General features: G+C 41.4%; 1 protein-coding gene across 1 annotated transcript in view; it reads left to right on the forward strand.

The window, feature by feature from the left end:
* Positions 1–1,117: 1,117 nt before the first annotated feature.
* Positions 1,118–23,958, forward strand: part of scg3 (secretogranin III) — a 37,487-nt gene continuing 14,646 nt past the window's right edge. Inside the window, exons 1-8 of the mRNA XM_085772908.1 lie at positions 1,118–1,214; positions 2,896–2,948; positions 3,103–3,145; positions 6,307–6,528; positions 10,535–10,677; positions 11,856–12,008; positions 13,410–13,644; positions 15,808–15,924. Of these exons, the coding sequence (XP_085629034.1) occupies positions 1,118–1,214; positions 2,896–2,948; positions 3,103–3,145; positions 6,307–6,528; positions 10,535–10,677; positions 11,856–12,008; positions 13,410–13,644; positions 15,808–15,924 (1,063 nt within the window). The remainder of the gene's footprint in view (positions 1,215–2,895; positions 2,949–3,102; positions 3,146–6,306; positions 6,529–10,534; positions 10,678–11,855; positions 12,009–13,409; positions 13,645–15,807; positions 15,925–23,958) is intronic.

Raw genomic sequence — 23,958 nt, forward strand, 5'->3', positions numbered from 1 at the left:
ACTCAGAAGGACAACAGTTCTTGCTGTTAAATGTTTTGTCTTTATGTAAAAAGCACATTGAGTTGCTCCATGCTATGAAATGTGCTCCTATATCTAAAATGTTTTATATATAATTGTATCTTGTAAGACTTTTCTCTCCATTGACTATATAGGATAGGGTACTACACCTCTCTCAGGTGTGTTGCACTTGATCTGGTCTTTCTAGATGTGGAAACTGTTGTTTTTGTGTTGTATATGTGCTGTCTATGTCTGTTTGTGTAGCTATCACTCTGTGTTTCTTGTCTGTTTGTTATATGTTACATGTTGGGACTGCAGATGGAAATTAACTGTAGTAGTAGTAGTAAACCTTTATTTTACCAGGCAAGAATTGCTAAGAATACATTCTTACTAAGGCAATGGCCTGGTAGGAGGTGAAAGACCTCCTAGGGGAAGGGAGAGGGGGAGTATAACATTAAAATATAGACAATAAAAGCACATACAACAACAGTGACACAAAAGAAAAGAAGAATAGAGACAATAGGCCAATAGCAATGACACACCACAGAATGACAGTTAGTTTGACGTATGTGACATACAACAAGTTAGATGAGCTGTGAGCTGTGAGCTAAATCTGGTGCAACCATCTTCTCATTTTCTGTAAATGATTAATGTCATTGCACAATGTCTCCTAAATAAACTAATATAGCTAATAAACCAAGCTGCTTTGCCTTCATGTGCTGTTTTTTTACAGTGTAAATGTTCCATTAGGACTCATTAACATAACAGCCTGGCTCTGACACTTCTTGCAGCGTCCTCCCCCCTCCTCCTCCCCTCCGGAGGGGGCTGGTCCTGGTCCTGGTCCTGGTGTAGCTACTGTAGACTCTATTACAGCCTTGGCAGGTGCAGCTGCAGCTCACACGGGGCTTCAGAGCCTCTCGACCTGCTGCTTTATCCGCTTCTAATCACAGAGAAGAGAGGAGAGAGGAGGAGGAGGTGACCTGCAGCTTCATCATCTGTCCAGCGGAGGAGAATCTGTCTGCACGGGGAGTAGAAGACCTGCTGCTGCTGCTGCCAAAGGACCAGGACTAGGACTAGAGACCAGGACCAGAGACCAGGACCAGGACAGCAGAAGACCGGGATGGCGTCCACCGTCCTCCAGCTGCTGTCTGTGGCCGCCGCGCTGAGCCTCATCTCCGGCTTCCCCACGCCGACCGCCCCGGCTACAGCTCCGGCCGGTGAGAATAAAAAAAGCCTATAATAATAATAATAATTATTATTATTATTATAATAGTAATGACATCATTAAACTACTCAGCGCACATGGTAGCTACCTGAGGAACAACGGCGCTGCTCCATTAGCTATTAGTTATCGAGAAAATATAGCTACACTGCTCCAAAAAATAAAGGGAACACTTAAACAACATCTTAGATCTCAATTAATGAAAAATTGCAGTTTAAAATCGTTATTCAATATATAGTAGAGTGTGTTGAGAACAAAATAACATAAAAATGATCAACGTAAATCAAAATAATCATCCCAAGTTGATTTCACACGGGTGTGATGTACTTGGAGTTACAATGTGTTGTTTAAGTGTTCCCTTTATTTTTTGGAGCAGTGTTGATTTAAACCTGTGAATATTCCCATTTGTCCAGGTCATAGTTGGGTTATCTCTAGGAAATTTAAATCGAGTGCAACTGGACTCGATTTAAATGTCCTATATTGATTTAATCACAGGTTTGAACCTTATAACTCTTTGTAAACGGCTTATTATTTAAAGACACGTTATAGCCTGTAGGATTTTATCAGTTTTATTCGTGGTTTCTCTCCAGCTCTACTGTGTCATGTGTAGTGTGAAGTGTGTCAGTCAGGAAAGTGAGTTGTTTTCTCTAACCACATAAAAAAAAGCAGCAAGCAGCAGCAGCAGCAGCCTGTGGCTCGGCTCGGCTCGGCTCGGCTCGGCTGCATGTTGTTAGGCCGCTTGTGATCTATTTTCGCCGCAGTTTAATCTTTTGTTTGATAATCCGATTAAGTTGAGTTCAGCCTCCTCAGGCCTGGTGAGCTGGGAGCAGACACACATCATCACTGGAGAAAAAACACAACAAAACAGAAATGACACATCAAAACTGTCTGTGGCACTATACAGACTCAGACTGAGGGTTTTAATGTGATTTTATTTCATGTAAATGTAATTAATGCAGCATCTGGGTCTGTTTATTGATGTTAAAGGGATAGTAGCGTTTTTTTTAAAGTGTGGTTGTATGATCTCCAAATAGCCCCTAAGTACTTTAATTGCAGTAGAAGACTCTCTGCACTCCTCCCGTTAGCAACGCCAGCCCATAATAGCCCTGCCCAGAGATTTACAACATACAGTGTTGTGAACAGACCCAAAGAAACGGCCTATTTTCACGGCCTAAAAGAGGTTTTACCTGAAAAAAAAAAACCCAGTTCCATTGTTCACTATAATATAATTTTTTCCAGCCCTTCAAAGTGCAGGAAAAACACAGTTTATTTGGACCTAACCAACTCACGTATCCCTCCGCTCAGGGTTAGCGCCCGCCGATCAGCAGTTGGTTAGGTCCAAATAAAAACTGTGTTTTTCCTGCACTTTGAAGGGCTGGAAAAAATTATATTATAGTGAACAATGGAACTGTGTATTTTTTTTCAGGTAAAACCTCTTTTAGGCCGTGAAAATAGGCCGTTTCTTTGGGTCTGTTCACAACACTGTATGTTGTAAATCTCTGGGCAGGGCTATTATGGGCTGGCGTTGCTAACGGGAGGAGTGCAGAGAGTCTTCTACTGCAATTAAAGTACTTAGGGGCTATTTGGAGATCATACAACCCCACTTTAAAAAAAAATGCTACTATCCCTTTAAAGCCTGGTTTAGTAATTAAAGGCTGTGTGTGTGTGTGTTGCAGATAAAGGTGTGTACAACAGACAGCTGACAGAGGAACGGCCCGTCCAGGAGCAGGTGAGCTCAGTTCATATCCGGACAAACACACAAACCTGCTTTAACCAGCAGCAGCAAACAAACACTATGAATGAATCCCATGCAGCTAATATCCTGCTAGGCTGCTGGGAATGATTTGTGATTTGTGGTGTTTTTGTCGTGTGTGTGTTTGCAGATCGCTGAGGCGGACAGCGTGAAGGCTGCCGTGCAGTCGGCCGGTAAGAGGAAACTTTATTCTCTATAATCAATTAATGAGCCGACTTCCTCCTCCTCCTCCTCCTGAGTGGATTCATGTTGCAGCTGCTTCCAGGAAACTGCTGCTGCTCCATCCGTCCAGATTCCTGACTCCTCTGTGTCTTTGCTGCTTTCTTTTCTTTCTTTTCTTTATTAGGATCCCCATTAGCACCTGCAGCAGCATCGACTATTCTTCCTGGGGTCCGACACACACACAACATACACATAAACATTCACATATACACATAAGAAACACACATTCACATATACAGATGAGAAACACACATTTATTTACATGACACAACAAGAACAAACAGCAAGGCTGCCTAATAATGAACAAACCACAGAAAAGATCTGACAGACATTTGACAGACACCACAGACGTCACATCACCATTTCTCTACTCAGACTCCATTCAATACTTCAATACCTTGAGTACAACCCGCACAGTAAATAAATAAAAATAAATGGGTCATATAATAATAAGCATTGACTGTCTCAAGTGACTGCGACCATGCACTTCAACAACTCATACACATACACTCCAAGAAAAAGGGTACAACCACAACTGTAGCCAGTCCTCTTATAATAACCTCAATACATTTAAGCAATATATCACTCCAGGCCGTGGTCTATGCTCATTATACCACTCTAAGGGGCGTTGTTCCCCCTTAGAGTGGTAGAATGAGCATAGACCACGGACTGGAGTGATATATTGCTTTTATAAAACGGTTACCAATAATGACAATATGGAAGAGGAATACACAATCAATTTCATGTAGTTTTATTTAAGCAGAATAAAAAGCTGTTCCCAGCTGTCCAGACGTTAGCTCCTAGTAGCTCTGTCACTGCTCAGTCCCCTCTACCATTGTTAACCCTCTGGAGGTCAAAGTTCACCTTCAACATGTCAATTACACTTAGGGTTGGGCGGTATGAGCAAAATCTTTTATCACGGTATGAGTAATTTCATATCACGGTAACGGTATATATCACGGTATGTTTTTTCCCCCTGTAAATTCAATTAATGGCTTAAAATAACGGATACTGTCGCATTTTATCATTTTCCTCTTTTATTTTTCAATTTGGATTTCTATTTAAAAAAAGACAGAAAAAATGCCAGAGCAGTCTGGCTCCAGTTAGTGCAATTATATATAAAAAAATAAATCACAGAATCACAAATTTGCATTTTACAAAAATGGCTACGGTCTGTGCTGTCTATGGCTGTGGTTCAAACAGGTCAAACCGGGAAAATCAAAGAAGTTACTCTAGAGTTCCTAAGTAACCTTTACAGTCAACGTAAAGTAGTACAAAAGGGCTCAAATTTCAACAACTGACGGAAAAACGGTGGGTGGGAGGGACGGAAGTGACCATAATAAACAGTGTCCTAGCCTGTCCTACCGTAAAAATGGCACATAGAAAGAGGAGTAAAGCAATATGTTAAGCGGCAATATATATTTAGGCATCAAAGTGTTCAATCAAACCTACATAGTTTGAAACAACGTTTAAAACACACACAGCCAGTGTCACAACTAAGCATAAAAAGCCCGCTAGCTTAATGCTAACGTATAATGTAAAACACCATAGACGGGCTAACAGAGATTAGCATCGCTTATAACCTGACTTACTCCTCTTCTGAAAAACTCTGACAAGTCAAACTTTAGGATGTGTTAGAGGTCTAATTCATCTGTCTAACCATCAGAACTATGACACATGAAACGGTACGTGAAACGTACGTGAAACACAGCTGATCGATCGAAAAAAAATTACGGCTGGAGTGAATCTTCTTCGTCATGCTGATGCAACCACGCCAAGCAGTCTGCTGCAGTGCCGGCTCCCCCGTGTGTCTAGGCGGTCTAACTACAGTGACTCAGAGAGATGCCGCAGACATCTGCTCTTTCTCCGGTATAAACGGTATTGCAAAATCTCTACCGGTAGACATTTTATACCGTCACACGGTATAATACCGTCATACCGCCCAACCCTAATTACACTACTTTAGTCCGTTTTTTAACATCGTAAAAACATCGACTGTCTGTTGCTACGGACTGCAACAGTCCGTTGTCATGGATACATGACAACAACTTCCATTCATACCAGTCATACGTGCCTGAGGCGGAGTGATAGCCTACGCTGTGATAAGGCTTTAGAATAGTAGCCGTGGTATATGCTCATTATTTTCATTTTCAATTTAATTTATTTAAAAGGGACAATGTACAGTTAAAACATAAATGTTGCCATTTGATGCACTATACCAGATTATAGCTTTAAGCTAATTTGCATCTGTAGTCCCTTGGCAGGTCACAAAAATACAACACAGTAACAAGACAGATTAAACAGTATACAGGGATAAAACACCACAACAACATGGCTACACACGTCTGCGTGCAACCCCCCCCCCCTCATCCCACCTACGCCCACACACACACACACAAAAAAAGAAGTCTAAGGACCAACTTAGTGGTTGCAGAGCTGAGCAGCTTTTAACAGATGTTTTAGGTTAGATTTGAATACTACTTGAATGCTACTGCTCCTTACGGCGTCAGGTAAGGTATTCCACTGGTTTGTGGCTCTTACAGAAAAAGCAGATTGCCCCGCTACAGTGCGGCGAAATGGTATGGTACAATCTCGTATGGAGGATATTCTAGTGGATCTGATGGAATTTGACGAGCGAGCGTGGACAAAAACACATAATGGCTGTGGGGCCAAACCATTTAAAATTTTACAGACCATACACAAATTGGCGAATAACCTAAAATTCTCAAAGCTCAATAACTCATGTTTCTCAAGTATCCTACAATGATGATAACGAATTGGCTTTTTGTCCAGTGTTTTTAAAGTTTGTTTGTATAAAGACTCCAGAGGTCTCAAAGTAGATTCACCAGCCTGCCCCCAGCAGGTGATACAATATGACATGCGGGACAGGATCATGGCGTGCATAAATATCTTGGCTGCATCCAGAGAGAGACAATTTCTGATGTGTTTAAAATTAACTAAATTGTATTTTATGGTTTTAACCATTTATTATACCACGGTTAACAACCAATCAGATCGCCGGATTTCACCTTTCCGTTTTATAAGAAATCATATTTCATTAAATTCTAAGAGAAACTGTTTTAACAGCAATTTAAACCTTCTTCTCCTCCAGAGAGCCGGCGTTCCTCTGAGCCGGACCAGAACCAGGACCAGGACCAGGACCAGGACCGTGATGACCTCACCGTGCTGAAGTCTCTGGCTGAAGCCAATCAGAAGTCGACGGACTCGGCGGCCGGAGGGAAGGACGATCGGTTTGTCCCCGACGAATCCGACTCCACCAAGAGCCGCCGCCTGGCCGAGGACTACGACTCCACCAAGAACGGGATGGACCAGGGTGAGCAGCATGGGCAAGCACATCTGGTGATGTGTTAAAGGGACAGTTCAACATTTAGTCAGATCCTCCTCTCACCATAATATAACCCCTCTATAGTCACAGCAGTAGGTCCATCACCTTTAAAGGGACAACGAGGAGTTTCTCCAGCGGCAGAACGAAAAATTCTGCGACAATAAAAAAGTCTCATATTAAAGCTATCAGTCAGTGATCCGGTGGTTTTGTCTAACTTCTTGTCAGCAGATGGAGTTAGCAGCCCCCGCCCTCGTCATGGATCTATTGGTCCTCGTCCCTACGTCACCACATTCACGCGCATCCCTTGGCTGCACACACAGAGAGGACTGCCCCTTTATGCCGTTCTCTCTCCTCATTGGATAAAGGTTGTAGGATACAAGGAAAGTTTTCTCCTGGGCTCAGAGCAGAGCAGAGTGACTGACAGACCCGTGTTTCAGACCAAACACTCTATAGAAGTGATTGCTGTCGGAAGATACGACTATTTAAGACTTAGATTAACACAAACATTCACCTGACTTCTGCTTTAAAGACTTTTTCCGAGTTGAGGTCCCATGGCGACGTTAGGCTACTTCCTGCTTCCGCTTCGGCTCTCTATAAGTAACATTACGACACATGAAGCAAATAGTCTGAACTACTTTCTCTTCTGAAATCCCTCCGCCCAGCAGCCGTGTCTGTAGAACATGTAGTTCCGGCTGCATTTCCTTCTAAAACAACTCTGTGTGGTAACGTTGTGTTATTATCTCATAGTGTGGTGAATGTGCAGCTCACAACTTGTCCACCAGAGCGTTGTGGAGTTGTTGGATTGTGTATTTGATGAGTTTGAAGGTGATGATGAACCTATACTGCTATGATGCTATGATGGATTATAGTGATAGGAAATGTTGAACTGTCCCTTTAACACACTGACCTCTGTGATGTTTAACCTCCTGTCCGTCACCTGGCGAGAGCGGCAGACATTTTAAAGAAAACACACACGTGCTCATGATGAGGATCAGAACACGTGACAGAGACAGATTATCTCCTCTTCTCAGGCTCAGAGCTGTAGCAACATGAATAAAACAACACAACGGTCAAGATGCAGCTGCTCTAATATGATAAAAACACATTATTATTATTATTATAAATTAAATCTCTCATTAGCTGTGTTGTAAATCTCCCCCTATCACGGATGTAGTGCACTAACTATAGCTAGCCTATAGTGTGTTCGCCATTTTGTAGTGTTGTTCGAATTCTCCGTGGCTGATTTCATCCAGTGGACGACAAAGCACCCACAATGCACCACAAAATTGAGTGAACAAGCGATGTACACTACTTTCTACTCCCGTATGTATCCCACAATGCAATGCGGTCGTGTTTTGCCAGAGAAGAAGAAGAAGCTAATTAGCATGTTAGCTAGGATTTCTTTAGGTTATTTAGCAGTAAACTCCTCAGACGTATTTGTCTTGGCTCCGTTTGCCTGAGCAGCAGGAGTTGGGCAGCAGCATCCCAACAATAACAGGCAGCATTAAATCAATCTGATAAAGAAACTGTAGTAGAATATGGAGGAAATACGAGCTAACGAGCTAAGCTAATAGCCACAACAGTAGTTGACCAAACCAAACTTCATATTTCAACAGTTTATTGTCCCAGAAACACAACCACACAGAATCACATCCTCAAATGTTCCCGCAAGTGTCCGGTTTTTATTGTTTTATTTTTATGTGTCCAGTTTGTTTACATGATTCTCGGTGCGTCTGCTTCCGTCACAGCAGTAGGCTAACAGCTAACACGCTAACACGCTAACACGTGGAGCATCTGCTGACGCAACCACGTTCAGAAAATGGCCGCGTAGTGTCCGAATTCTCCTCCCGTCGTTCCCTACATCGTGTAGACCAGTGGTTCTCAACTGGTGGGTCGGGACCCAAAAGTGGGTCTTGGACCCGTTCTGGATGGGTCGCAGACAGCTGGTCAAAAAAGTAAATAATATTTAATGCACATCTGATGTTGGACATGTCTTTTATTTTGAAAAATAACTTATATTGAAAGGCACGAGACACGTGAACACATGCAGTTGTAATGCTCCTCCTCACTTTCTGATTATTTGCTCTGAATGCAAAGATATCAGTTTCTTATTAATGTGGCCTGAATGCAGTGAATCTTGTTTTGTTTTGTGGGTCTTTATTTTGTGCAATTTGATATTTATTCACTTTTGTGAACATGCTCTGAATGCAGAGATGCATTAGAAGTCAAATATATCATTTTGTTGGTCTCCATTTTGTGCAGTTTGATATGTTTTTATTCACTTCTTGGTTTGAATCATTCACAATCTTGGTTTGAATTCTATAAAAGTGGGTCGCGACTTAATGACCATGGGACAATGTGGGTCCCAGAGTGAGACTAGTTGAGAACCCCTGGTTTACATGATTCTCGGCGCATCTGCTTCCGTCACAGCAACACCTGGAGCATCTGCAGACGCAACCACGTTCAGAAAATTACTGTCTAGTGTCCGAATTCTCCTCCCGTCGTTCCCTACATCGTGCAGCTACATGATGGGAGTGAGTGAGGGAACGAGTGGATGATTTCGAACACAGCTTTTGTCTCAGCCGTTCCTCTTTAAACTCATTTACAACACATAACGTCGGTCGTCGGACCACTCTGTAGATTTCATCAGCACACGTCTCTCTGTGCAGTAATCTGATATATCAGCATAAAGCAGAGTGACTCACACACACACACACACACTCTGCATCGATTTGTGCGGTCAGGTCGGCAATGACAAGCAGCTGGTCAGGTTACGCTGCAGCTAAATGTGGTGCTGCTGCAGTCTGAGTGGGTCCAGGTGTTTACTTCCTGTCAGACAGAAATAGGCCGAAAGTGAAGAACATCAGTGATGATTCAACCTAGTGCCAATACGGGAAAAAGTGTTTATTTTTATGGTGCATGTGTGTGTGTGTGTGTGTGTGTGTGTGTGTGTGTGTGTGTGTGTGTGTGTGTGAGGGAGGTTTTATGTAAGAGTGAAGCTGTAACAACTGCACATCTCCGGTGTGGAGGAGATGGATCAGTTAAACTCTCATGTTACTGTAGAGACACAGAGAGGAAGTGGACAGATGGATGAATCCACTTTCTGCTGTTTGAATGTTGGGAACTCAGAAAAGAAAAATAAGAATAGCCTACTCAAGAACATTTGTTAGCCTAAATGTAAAATAAAAAGTCTATAATTTATGTTTCATGTTTATTAAGATCCCCATTAGCATCTGCATAGCATCCGCTATTCTTCCTGTGGTCCAAAACATATAAGAATACACATTCACACTGGACAATATAGACATAGACATAAAACAACACAAACAAATAAATACAGACAATGTAGACCATAGACAGATATAAAATAACAAGACAAGACAGCTCCAACCAGGTTTCCATGATATAATGAAACCCATCCACAAATAATTGACTCTACTATAACCACTATCCTTACTGTATACTTCTACTATAACCCATACTCTTATATCAAGTACAACATCATGATTAATGATTTTAAAAGCATATTATACTATTTAATTGTTTAATATAACTTGGCAGCGAGTTCCATTCTTGCATTGCTCTGTAGATGACTTTGTTCCTGGTTGATGTAGTTTTATGTTTTGGTAAAATAAAACAACCTTCAGCTGTGTGTCTTGTTAAATAATTGTGTGTGTTTCATAGAAAATCTATGGACTCTTTGTGGTTAAAACAGTTCTCAAAAGAATCATTAAAGAGTAAGAAGTCTATGTTTTACATCAAACCAAGACAGAGAGTCGTTCATCCTTCTGAACCAGTTGCAATTTTCTTACGTTCCTGAGAGCTGACAAGACCAAACTGCAGAGCAATAGTCCATGTGTGTTAAAACCAAGAGTTGAATTACTTGTTTTATATTTTGTTGTGTTAAGTATTTTGTGCATCTTTTAATTACTGATAATGAGGCGGTTTAGTGATTTAACTGTGTGTGTGTTGTGTGTGTGTTGTGTGTTGTCAGACGACCCGGAGAGTTTCCGGCAGGTGGACGGCACGCCGCTGACGGCCGAGGACATCGTCCAGAAGATCGCCAACAAGATCTACGAGGAGGACGACAGAGGCGTGTTCGACAGGATCGTCTCCAAGCTGCTCAAACTGGGACTGGTAGGTCCACGTCGTGTTTATTAGATCCCCATTATTCTTCCTGGGGTCAAAACATCTTACAAACATTTCTGTTTCAGAATTGAACACAGAACATTCAACACAGATCATCATCATTCATACAGTGGACAACAGCAACACAAAACATAAACCAGCTCACATCTCATTTACACACTGTTTTTAAAGTACAAAGAAACAGAAATCATGCAACCGTCTCTAATGGTCAGAGAGTCACTGCCTCTTGTAAAAACAAATCCATCTTTAGTCCCTGTTTAAAAGAGGCTGCTCTACCTTCTCTCATCAAAAGTCTCGGCAGGGAATTCCATGCAGCCATCGCTCTGTAATAAACAGTTTTTTGTTTTGCATTTGTTCTACACGGGGGCAACAGGAAACCACCTTCTGAAGACTGCCGAGTAGAGTAGTTGTGACTTTCAGAAAAAAACACTAATTTATTATAAAAACTCACTGTTTTTTTTGTTATTGTGACATTTTTTACAAAACAAGCCAGAGAACAATGCAATCTACTGTACTTTTGACGCTTAATGAGGCAGCTGATTGTTCATTTCATTGACCCTTGTTCTATAAGGGCACTGAAGAACGATTCGAGCAGCTTTACCCTGAGGTTTCTCAGATTTTTCCCTGTTAAAAGGGTTTTCCATGGAGTTTTTCCTCAGTGGATGTGAGGGTCTAAGGACAGAGGATGTTGTTACGATGTCATGTAAAGCCCTTTGAGACAAACTGTTTGTAAAAACGGGCTATACTAATAAAATTGCCTTGCCTTGCCTTTATTCTGAGCTACCTGCAGCCTTTGTATGTTTCTTTCTGACGTGTTGTCTGTCCCTCTCTGTCCCCGACGCAGCATGAAGCAGCAGGACGATGACGTTTACTCATCAATACCAACCCTCTGTCTCTCTGTCTCTCTCAGACGTGTGAATTCTGCTGTTCCACAGTTTTTAGTTGTAAATTACTTTTCTGACACTCAATAATGAGTCCAGATTGCTCCCTGAGGCGGATCTCTGAGTCTGAGCGACGGTTTAGGATCAATACGTGTTGCTCTGTTCTAACACATCACTCCTCTGCTCTGTGTGCGTGTCTGTGTGTGTGTGTGTGTCTGTGTGTGTGTGTGTGTGTGTGTGTGTGTGTGTGTGTGTGTGTGTGTGTGTGTGTGTGTGTTGGCCCAGATCACCGACAGTCAGGCCGACACTCTGGAGTACCAGGTGGCCGAGGCGCTGCAGGACCTCATCACCAAAAACGCCAAGAACAACGAGATCGAAGACGTGGAGAGCAACGAGCAGGACGCCAGAGGAGAGCAGGACGACCAGGGATCAGACACGGTGAGAGACCACGAGACGATGACGATGAGACGATGAGATGACGAGACGACAACGATGAGACAAGAAGGATGAAAACCACAATTTGATTTGAACAAAAAAAACTAAACATTTCATCATTAATGACAAAATAAACAAAATAAACAATTAACAACAAAATCAAAATCAGGAAGTGTTTATCTCTTGTCCTCTATTGAAAATAAATATTCACCCGAAAGGGATAGTTCAACATTTTGTCAAATTGTCCCATCACCATAATCCCTATAGTCATAGCAGTAGGTTCGTTACCTTTAATTGTCGGTGCAAGCTATTTTTAGAACGGCGGAGCAGAGCCGTGAGCTGCTCAGAGCTACGCTACGGAGGCTCATTATGGGATTTCTTGGTTTCCCTCATCAAACTCATCAAATACACAATCCAACAACTCCACAACACTCTGGTGGACAAGTTGTGAGCTGCACATTCACCACGCTATGAGATAATAACACAACGTTACCACACAGAGTTGTTTTACCACGGCAACTTGAGGTGGTTGCCAATGACGATAGAGGCCCCTCAGGCTGAGTCAGACAGAAACGTTGAGAAAAAGAGCGATTTTCTGCCTCTGCACTGGTCTCACATTTGGGCTTATTTTGACAAAACGGTAACTCCTATCAGAAAAAGAAGCAGAACGTGAGTGTCACAAGGACTTACTGAACGCTTTGGTGTGATTTTGGAGTTTCCACAGTTAATATTTTGCAGAAACGTGTGATTTTAAGGGTCCGTTCTGCTTCTCTCAGAAAATCTTTGTATTGGAGTCAATGAGGAGCGGCGACAGACGTGGCCGCACTTAGAGGCTGACAATTCAAATTCTGTAAGTCTCTCAGATTTTCTGAACACATTGTGAGAGACAGGACAAGTTTGTCTACAAATTTGGAAAAAATCATGTGTGTGGAGTGTAAATTGTGGCCAGGAGGAGTGTGGAAAGAGAAAGGTTTCAGACAATTTCAGAGAACTTCTCTCACTCTAAGCGATGATGTCATCCACTCTTGACACGAACATTCCGTGCAATACACACCCATTATAATCTCATAATTTCTCCAAAAATGATCATGGTCATTGATCAGGGATTGATCAAAAACTATATGACCTATCAAAACGTGGAGTAATACACCAATACACAAGACTTGTGTCCACTGTTTAAAGTTTAAAAGGAGTTTCTAGGTTAAAGTATGCCTGAGCAGTAGACGTTTGAAAAACTCTGATGATTGCCCTTTTTCGCTCTTTTTTTTTCGAACCGTCCCATTGACTTCAATGCAAAATGTAAGCTATTTCACGGCTGTAGGGGCCGGTGCTCGGGGCGATCGTCCCATGGCCCTAATAAACTGCTTCTAGATAAATAACAGATTTACCGTTACTCTCCTCCAGGACTCGTGGGACCCGCCGAGGCGTCGCTACAACGAAGAGGAGGAGGAGGAGGAGGGAGGAGACGATGAAGAGGAGGCGCAGGACGACGGCGTGGACGACGACGCGGCGGTCGAAGCCTGGGACAAAAACACCGAGGACGGCGGCGGCAACGAGGTGAGCCGCGACCAGGACGACGGGCTGCAGGACCTGCAGTACTTCCCCAACTTCTACCGACTGCTGCGGAGCCTCAACTCAGGTACACACACACAATACACACACACACACACACACACACACACACATATGGAGGTACATTTGTGTCTTTATTATTCAATCCAAAAAAAAGTTGATTTAAATAAAAAAGGTATTATTTGAGACCCACAAAATTACATTTGAACGCTTTTTTCTTTTATTGAAAAGTTTTTTTTTTGATTGAGGTGAGTTATTATTTGATTGAAAATTGCTTTTTTGTTTAATCAACTTTTTTTGATTGAATAATAACGACACAAATATCCTACCCATAATATGGCCTAAATACAAAAAATCCCCCCAAAATATTAATTTCAATCAAATAATAACTCACCTCAATCAAAAAAAAAAACATTTCAATCAAAGAAAAAAAGGGTTTGAATGCAAAAAAAAATATTTGAGACCCAAAAAATTGCATTTGAACTCTTTTTTTCTTTGATTGAAAAGGTTTTTTTTTTGATTGAGGTGAGTTAAGGCCCTTTCACACCGCGGACGTAACGAATAAACAACACGAAATTGCGAAATATTCGCGGCCAAATATTTCGCATCAAAACCATACACACCGGCGGCGACGCGAATATGCGACAGATGCGACAATTAGATTCCAAAGTTTCGCTTTGCGACGGGAGGTTCTTCGCCTCCACGTCATGTCTTTAATCTGTTAATTATCCCTCATGTATTCACTACGTTATGCCGCTGTCGTCTTGTTACCAACTTCACTCAACACAGCAGCAGCTCACTGTCTGATCACTGATCAATATCTGATATGAACACACTATTGCTATTTCTCCTCCTCCTCTCCTCTTTCCACTTACCCCCCCTCCTCCTCCTCTTCCTCTCCTTCTCCTCCTCCTCTCTCCTCCTCCTCTCCTCCTCTCTCCTCCTCTCCTCTTCCTCTCCTCCTCCTCCTCTCTTCTCCTCCTCTTCCTCTCTCCTCCGAGCCACAGGTTATTTATTGTTTACATTAGCGGCCAAGCACGTGTCCATGCGCCCGCATGTCCGTGTGTGTGTGTGTGTGTGTGTGTGTGTGTGTGTGTGTGCGCCCAGAGAGACGGCAGGTGGAGGCTGACTGGCAGAGATCAGAGCAAAGACGGTGAACAACTTATTTTTCCTGTGAGAGACTGTGCGGCCACCGTCTGTTATGGGAAACAGCTGTGTGTGTTCTGACGTGGGGGCTGTGACGTACCTCCTTTTCACGGCACATGATTGGTTGATGCGTTTATTCGCGGGGCGAAAGCTCAGAAAAATCGACCGCACGACGAAAAAAAATTATGTCGCATTTTCGCCGCGACACATTCGCGGTAGGTGTGAAAGGATCCGTGATGAAAACCGGGGTTCGAAAAAAAATATTGATGCGCGAATTATTCGCGCGAAAAATACGTCTCCGGTGTGAAAGGGCCTTTATTGTCTGATTGAAAGTATTTTGGGGAGATTTTTTGTATTTAGGCCATATTATGGGTAGGATATTTGTGTCTTTATTTTTCAATCCAAAAAAGTCGATTAACAAAAAAGCTATTTTCAATCAAATAATAACTCACTTCAATCAAAAAAAACCTTTTCAATCAAAGAAAAAAGCGTTCAAATGCAATTTTGTGGGTCTCAAATATGTTTTTTCATTCAAATCCTTTTTTTTTGATTGAAATGAAGTTTGTTTTGATTGAAAATATCTTTTTTTGTTTAAATCAACTTTTCTTTTGATTGAATAATAAAGACACAAATGTACCTCCATACACACACAATACACACACACAATACAAACACACACACACACACACACACAATACACACACGGTTTAGACCAGAGTATAAATATCACTGGTTCATCTGAGAGGAAGAGGAAGAGCAGGACCAGATCACTGATGTTGTTGTCATGGCGATGTCGTTGTCAAGGATGAGTCAACGGCTGTTTGATCCTCCTTTTGTTGCACACACACACACACACGCACACACACACACACACACACACACACACACACACACACACACACACACACACACACTAATTGACTAATTATTCACAATCCAGTCGTCTTGAACTCCCACGGTCAAACACCATGAGGTAACATTAACGCCATGGTAACCAGCCACCATTACCTCACCAGTAATGATGATGATGATGTCATTGTGTGTGTGTGTGTGTGCGTGTGCGTGTGCGTGTGTGTGGCTGCAGACCAGGACGCTCAGGAGAGAGAGACTCTGATCACCATCATGAAGACGCTGATCGACTTCGTGAAGATGATGGTGAAGTACGGGACCATCACGCCGGAGGAGGGGGTGTCCTACCTGGGTGAGACAAACACACACACACACACACACACACACACGCACATTTACAGCCGCAGAAAAACACAAGAAACCACTTCAAAATGATGAGTTTTTCTGGTTTTGGCTTTATTCTATTAAAGGGTTAGTTCAACATTTAGTCAAATTGGCCCACTGCCATAATCCCTATCCACCTTATTCCTAGCCCCCATGATGCTTTGCGGGAATTATGGGCGCAGCTTCCAGTGCGAACCGGAAGTAGCGTTTGTTTACATGCTAACAGTACGCGCTAATCCACTTTCTGCGAGCGTTAGAGACATAAAACACCACCTTTTACAACTCAAACGAGACAATATCATAATACCGCTGCCTACTAATATTGTGAGGTGTGAGGACGACTTAAAAAAGTGTCCAAAGATAAAAAGATAACGTACAGTAGCATATTTAGCTACTTGTTAACTTGTTGCTTCAGTTGTTGAGGCAACGAGCTATCTGCTAGCTCTGGAAAGTTGCCTCATATAAGTTGGAATAATTTTATTTTAAAACACATTCCTCTTTTATAAAGAAATGCATATGTGTGTGGGGGGGTCTCTCTCTCTCACTCACCTCTTTACTGTCTGCTCTCAGGGATTGTGTGTGGTGGTGGTGGTGGTGGTGGTGGTGGTGGGGCGGAGTATTTTACTGTAGGTTCTCACCATGGATCTATTATAAGACCACACACAGACACATCCGAGTGTCCAACCAACAAAGTTGTAGTAAAAAAAAAATCCATTTAGTTTATTTTAATCATAAATACCTATACTTTTGATACAGAGGGGTGTGTCAGTGTACACAACGTTTACACGGAATGAAACAGTAAACATAAAATTGCGTGTATCATTTAGGGATATAAAAACCCCTAAATGATACACGCAATTTTTTATACATATGGTCTTATAGATTCGGGGTCTAGATATTTATGTACCTATGCAAATCAGCGGGTGACACCAAACAACGTCTACCCAAGCAAGTCACAGCTTTTATTTCTCTCACAGTGTCCTCAGTGTTGCCAACTCCTCAGTAAGCAAAGTCGCTATTGGCTGTCGTAAAAGTCGCTAAAAGTCGCTAAATGACGTCATTATCTCAGCGGGGGGGGGGGGGGGGCGCGGCCAGCGGCCAGCGGCGCTCTTTATGTCTGTGGCGTGGAGCAGTGCGTCTCTGAATGCAGCGGAGGCAGCTCCGTGACACTACTGTGTGTAAGCTGAATACCTGTGAGTGCCCGCGGCAGCGCCGCTGCTCGTTGAAAACAGCTGTGATAACGTGATTTCAGGTCCAGAAACGTTTGTAATATCACGGGGAAAAGTCGCTAGATTTGTCGCTAGTCGCTTTTGACAAAAAAAGTCACCAAGAGGGGTTGGAAAGTCGCCAGATTTAGCGACAAAGTCGCCAAGTTGGCAACACTGAGTGTCCTGGAGAGATGCAGCCGCATCTGAGGGGACGACCGCGCGTGTGCGTGTGTGCGCATAGCGTGTGTTGCCCCTTCTCCACTACACAGTCACAGCTCAGCTCTACTCGACTTGGTTTAGGTTCTTTTAATCACAGTCATAGTTTGTCATATTAAAGCGGGTTCGTCAGCACCGCGGAGCTGATCGCTGTCTCTCTAATCAATGAGCATTTTCCACCGACTCTTTTTTCTCTCCTTTCGTCAGCTCCAAACTCACTCTTCTGCACCGCGATTACGAACCGCAGCGTGGCTTCAAACACAGCTGTTATTTAACTCATGTGTCAGAATAACAATAATCTCGAGGGGGGGGCTGTTACATTCATTACAATGCATTTCTCCTCTGTGACGGGCGGCGCACACCCTCACTCCCGTCACAACACACACACACGCTGCCTCTCTCCCGGTTCAGCCCCGTCCACTTCTGGGTCTCCTGCCCAGATTACGTTGTACGAGCGGACCTGTTGGTCCGAGTGGCCGCGGTCCAAGCGGACCTGTTGGTCTGACTCGTCCAACACAGTCCAGTCCTCCACCCGCAGCTCCCCCCCCCCCCAGAAGCTGCAGACGGGTCAACCAAACAGCGCTACTCCCTCTCTTCACTCCAGCTGATTTTTTAATTACGAGGCTCACCACCATGGATCAATAACCGGTCTATTATCACCACATGAATTGCCTCATCTACCGAATTAACTAAGAAAACAGAAAACAATGTGAAAACTTTCAAATAACCCGCTAACAGTAATGAAGACCGCTAGCAACCACTGCTGTTAGCCAATGGCTCACTGCTACTTCCGGTGCTGACCGGAAGTTCCACCCATAACCGTTTCTACAGTAACGACCCCAGGAATAAGGTGGATAGGACGAATCTCCTTGTTGTTTACAACTACTTCCTGGTAGAGAACAATAGTGACAGACGAGAGTTTCACTATATTTATCTACTTTTTCATGTCACTATATCACCGTTTAGACTAATCTGATGTTTGTAAAGTTTATAAAACCAATGATTGGACAAACATTACTATTTCTGTGTGCACATTTTTGTAATTAGTCATGGTTATCATAGATTAGCCGGGCTAACGGTTAGCTACCTGTTGAACTTTAATAACTCAGTGACTCAATAAACGCTCCATGAACAAATATTTTCTCCAGTGGATATCTGAGTTCCAACATGACTGAGCTAACTGGAGTAGTTTCATGTGGTGTCCCACAACGGGAGGGTTTTAACAGCTGACGTCCTAATGCTAGCTTAGCTACCGCCATTAGCTTAGCTACCGTTGTTAGCTTAGCTACCGTTAGCTGTCCCTGTCAGCTGAGCCACTGATGCTTTCTAGACACTGTGATTCCCCCAAACTGAATAAATACAACACATAGCAACACAAAACACACACACAGAAATAGTAATGTTTCTTCAATCATCTCAGATTTGTCTAAACGGTGACAGGGCGTGAAAAATATGATATATAGCTAAACTCTCGTTCGTTACTATTGATCTCATTCAAATTACAGCTGGTTTTCTACCAGGAAGTAGAATGTAAACAACAAGGAGAGTCGGTCTATAGTCATAGCAGTAGGTTTGTTACCTTAAATTGTCGGTGCAAGCTGTTTTTAGGACGGCGGAGCAGAGCCATGAGCTGCTCAGAGCTACGCTACGGAGGCTCATTATGGGATTTCTTTGGTTTCCCTCATCAAACTCATCAAATACACAATCCAACAACTCCACAACGCTCTGGTGGACAAGTTGTGAGCTGCACATTCACCACGCTATGAGATAATAACAGTTGTTTTAGAGGGAAATACAGAGACTGTTGATGAAAAACTTGCATGAATTTCCCTCTAAAACAACTCTGTCTGGTAACGTTGTGTTATTATCAGGTTGTTCATAACGTTCTTTTTTTAAACATATTAAATGTAAACATCTTAATAATGTACTTCAAATCCAATCAAAATTTATTCATATAGCACTTTACAGTATGCATAAATGCTTTACATAAAATAAGAATTAAAACCTAATAACACAGCAAGAATAATACAAACGTAGAGACAGTTAAACTTAAAAATAAATCAAAATGTGTAAAAACAGGAAGATGTCACAGCATCAGTCAGTGTTAAAAGCCATTCTGAATAAAAACTAGGACTTAAAAAGCAGCAGGTGAACTCCCAAAAGCCTTGTAGTTGTACTTCTTTGCACTAAAACAAAGAGTTCTTGTTATTTATACAGGTTAGGTTATGATGCTGTAATTTCACTGGTCCGGTCCACTGCAGATCAAACTGGTCTTTGTTTAGTTTAGTTTAGTTTATTTCATTCATTGAAAAACAAAATAAAACAAGAAATCAAGAAACCTTTTGATAAATGAGATAATGCAGCAGCTTTGTATCTGTATCTGTCTGTGAGCGCTGAACTACAGTGAGTTTGACTCTGCTGCTTCAAACATGTTGAACAAGTCGATAAAACATTTAAAATGTAGGTTTCAGTCTAGTTTACACACACACACAGTGGTAGTCGTCATGGTGCTGTGTGTGTGTGTGTGTGTGTGTGTGTGTGTGTGTGTGTGTGTGTGTGTGTGTGTGTGCAGTGGAGTGTGAAGCCTGTACAGACAGATTAGTGTCACGCTACGTAACCGGGCTGGTTTCATGGCCGTCAGTAAAAGGTCAGAGAGCTGAGGGACGGCGGCCTTCATCATCATCATCATCATCATCATCATCATCATCATCATCGTCCTGTCTGTGTTAAATGACATTCTCAAATGTCACCATTATACATTTTCTTCACACAATTATTGTCGGAGAAATGTTAATGTTTATGTTAATTGCACGATTATAAAAGCAACAATAAAACTGAAAAAAAAAAATTTAATTGAAAAAAAGACGAAACCCACTACGGTAGGCTATATAGTATTATATTTAAACCTCACCTATAAAAGCAATTGCACAAATAACAAAGCAAAACAAACAAAAGAAAGATGAATATATCTTGAATAGCATTTTAAACAAAATAATACAAAATAGAATGAAATAAAAAGGAAAAAATTATTTTAAATACAGAAAAAACGAAGAAAAAAAATATACTATACACATATACACACATAATAATAATAGAAACAAACAAACCAGATTACAAGGTATTACAAAAAGTCAGTATCATATGCAACAATATTTTGTGATAAGATCATTTTTTAGTCTCAATTTGAATCTGGGTAAAGACAGAGAATTAGTAATGCATATTTTTGTTCCATAACACGAGATGTATGATACAAAGGTAGGTAATATAGGTTATTGATTTGTCTAGTGGAATATTGATGAACCTGAGAAGTCACGGTATCATGATTATCACGATTATTATGCATTAATTAATTTCACAACACTATGAATGTGTAAAATCAAATATAGTCAAGATATAATTACATTACTCATACAAAATATTTCAAGTATCTGTTAATATAGGAACAATTATTAATCCCCTAGAGGAAGCGTGTGAAATATTCAGATCATAAATCGCATCTATACCAAATGTTTACTTTTTTTTAATCGTTTTTTCTTTTCTTTTCTTTAAATTACAAATGACACTCAACATTTAAATTCCTACCAATTCAATGCTACAATAGGTAAATGGACCAGAATCTGTGCATTAACCTTTATTTTGCCGCACATCTGCCGATACGGTTCCCACATCATCTTTTTTTGTGAAAGTAACGGTATTTAGGAATCTTTACGATTAATTAATTAATTAATTAATTAATTGTGGCGTTTAATACCGCAGTTAATTGTGAAAACAAGTAATGGTGACATCCCTAGTCTCGCACAGAACACACACTCTGATCTGATCCTTCATGTGACAGGACACTGAGTTCTTCTATTTATATTCTCTATGAATAATTAACTCTAACAGAATATTAATGAAGTGAAGTGTTCAGGTTTTATATGTTTGTCACAGGTGATGAAGCATCAGCAGAGTGAGTTAATAATCAATAATACCTGTCGTCGTCCAGCAGCTGTTTCCTGCTCCCACATCACACGCTGCAATATACCATTACTCAGTTTCCTAGGCAACCCCTATGGCCTCATGGCGGTAGCAGCTTATAGGTCGCTGGGGAGATAACAGGACGGACAGAACACCATCGCCTAGCAACATGTTAATGTTAATGAGTCATCCAGGTACACAGCTGAATAAATACACACACACCTGTCAATCAATGGCCTGGGGAGGGGTGTGTGTGTGTGTGTGTGTGTGTGTGTGTGTGTGTGTGTGTGTGTGTGTGTGTGTGTGTGTGTGTGTGTTGTTAGATGATAAGAAACAAGAGGAGGAGCTCGGAGCAGATGGAGACGAAGCTGAACGACCTGAAATCTACAGCAACATGCGTCAAAATGATTTATTACACAGAATATTAGAGATTATTTATTTAATTGATTGATTGAAACCTTTATTTATCCCCATAGGGAGATTCAGGTGTCTCCGAAACAGCAACAGTTAAAAAGGAGAGTTAAAAGACCGTCGTTTAAAAAGATAAGATAGGTTAAGTTAATAAATAAACAAACAAGATAGATAATTAGTAGAATGAAAGTAATAGCCTAGATAAATTAATGAATAAATCAAAATAAATGAAAGGACAGCATGAGAGAGGCATAACCAGATACTTCTGATAAATATTAAAAGTATTAAAGTGCCAAGTCACAGTTAAAAACAGCCAAGAATCACAGAATATTTGCGTTTAACTATGATATAATATTTTACTGTCGTATGGGACCAACACTGTCCCATGATCATGACGTCACAACACAAAGATTCAAACCAAGTTTATTTATTTTTCAAAGAGTATAGCCTTTGAAAACACAAGAACGTCGTCTTTTCTAACATAAATACACGTGTTTTCATGTATAAAGTGGATTTCAGAGCAAACTAGACAATTTCCTCTGGGAAATTTTGATAGGACCACGGGGGGCTACGCGTGGTCATCTTTCACTGAGCTCTGATATTAAGGAGCTGTGATCACAGTTAGTTACCTGTGTGTGTGTTTGTGTGTGCGTGCATATGTGTAAGCATGTGTGTGTGGTTGTGTTTGACAGACTGGTAGTAGATTAACTGAGGCTCTGGCCTGAGACTCAGAGGTTACCACGGCAACTTGAGGTGGTTGCCTTGCCAACGACGATAGGGGCCCCCCAGGCTGAGGCAGACAGAAACGTGGAGAAAAAGAGCGATTTTCTGCCTCTGCACTGGTCTCACATTTGGACTTATTCTGACAAAACGGTAGCTCCTATCAGAAAGAAACACAGATCATCATCACTGTAAGGACTACCTGAACGCTTTGGTGTGATTTTGGTGTTTCTACAGTTAATATTTTGGAGACACTTGTGAGTTTAAAACAGGGGTCCGTTCTGCTTCTGTCAGAAAATCTTTGTATTGGAGTCAATGAGGAGCAGGAAACAGATGTGGTCGCACTTAGAGGCTGACAATTCAAATTCTGTAAGTCTCTCTGATATTTTGAGCACATGGTGAGAGACAGAACAGGTTTGTCTATAAATTTGGAAAAAATCATGTGTCTAGAGTGTAAATTGTGTCCAGGAGGAGTGTGCAAAGAGAAAAAATATTGAATTTTTTTGGGCTTTCTCCCACTCTAACCGATGATGTCACGCACTCTGACACGAACATTCCGTGCAATACACACCCATTATAATCTCATAATTTCTCCAAAAATGATCATGGTCATGGAACAGGGATTGATCAAAAACTATATGACCTATCAAAACGTGGAGTAATACACCAATACACAAGACTTGTGTCTACTGTTTAAAGTTCAAATGGAGTCTCTAGGTGAAAGTATGTCTGAGCAGGAGACGTTTGAAAAACTCCAATGATTGTCCTTTTTCACTCTTTTTTTTCGCCCGTCCCATTGACTTCAATGCAAAACTTTACATTGAAGTCCTATTTTGCATTGAAGACCAGTGCTCGGTGCGATTGCCCCGTGGCCCTAATTAATAATAAACTGAGGAGGAACATGTGACAACTACAGGAACCAAAGTGACTATAATAAATATAAAAAAACAGAAAAGACCCACCACAACACGAGATGTTTTCACACCTAGAAACATCAACATCAAATGACGGTTACCATGGCTACCGCAGTAGACCGCTGCACGTGTCTGACCAACGCATGTCTGTCAAAATAGAAGACAATAGAATAAAACACTTCGATAGAAAATAAAAGATAGAAGAGAAGAAATTACTAACTTAGTTAAATAATAAATATTTTTTTTCAAAATAAAAGTCCAACATTCAGGTCAGATATTATTGATTTATTTATTGAGCAGCTGTTTATGAGCCAGAACCAGTTGAGATCCTGTGGTTCAGGCTGTAAAAACCATGTGAGAACAGATTTAAATGTTTATTCATGTATTTATCAGACAGCAACACTCTCACTCTGAGGCACTTATAGATAATTAATGATAATTTAGTTGTATTTATAATGTAAAATGTGAAAAAACTAATTAGCAGCTGATGAGTCATAGGTTTAACTCCAGCTGCTGTTTGTGTCTCGTCAACATCTGTTGGTTTTTAACCCTTTGTTAATCCAGACAGCAGCAAAC

The sequence above is a fragment of the Trachurus japonicus genome, chromosome 3 (assembly GCF_045865225.1).
Source record: "Trachurus japonicus isolate A0001 chromosome 3, Traja_1.0".
NCBI classification, from domain to species: Eukaryota; Metazoa; Chordata; class Actinopteri; order Carangiformes; family Carangidae; genus Trachurus; species Trachurus japonicus.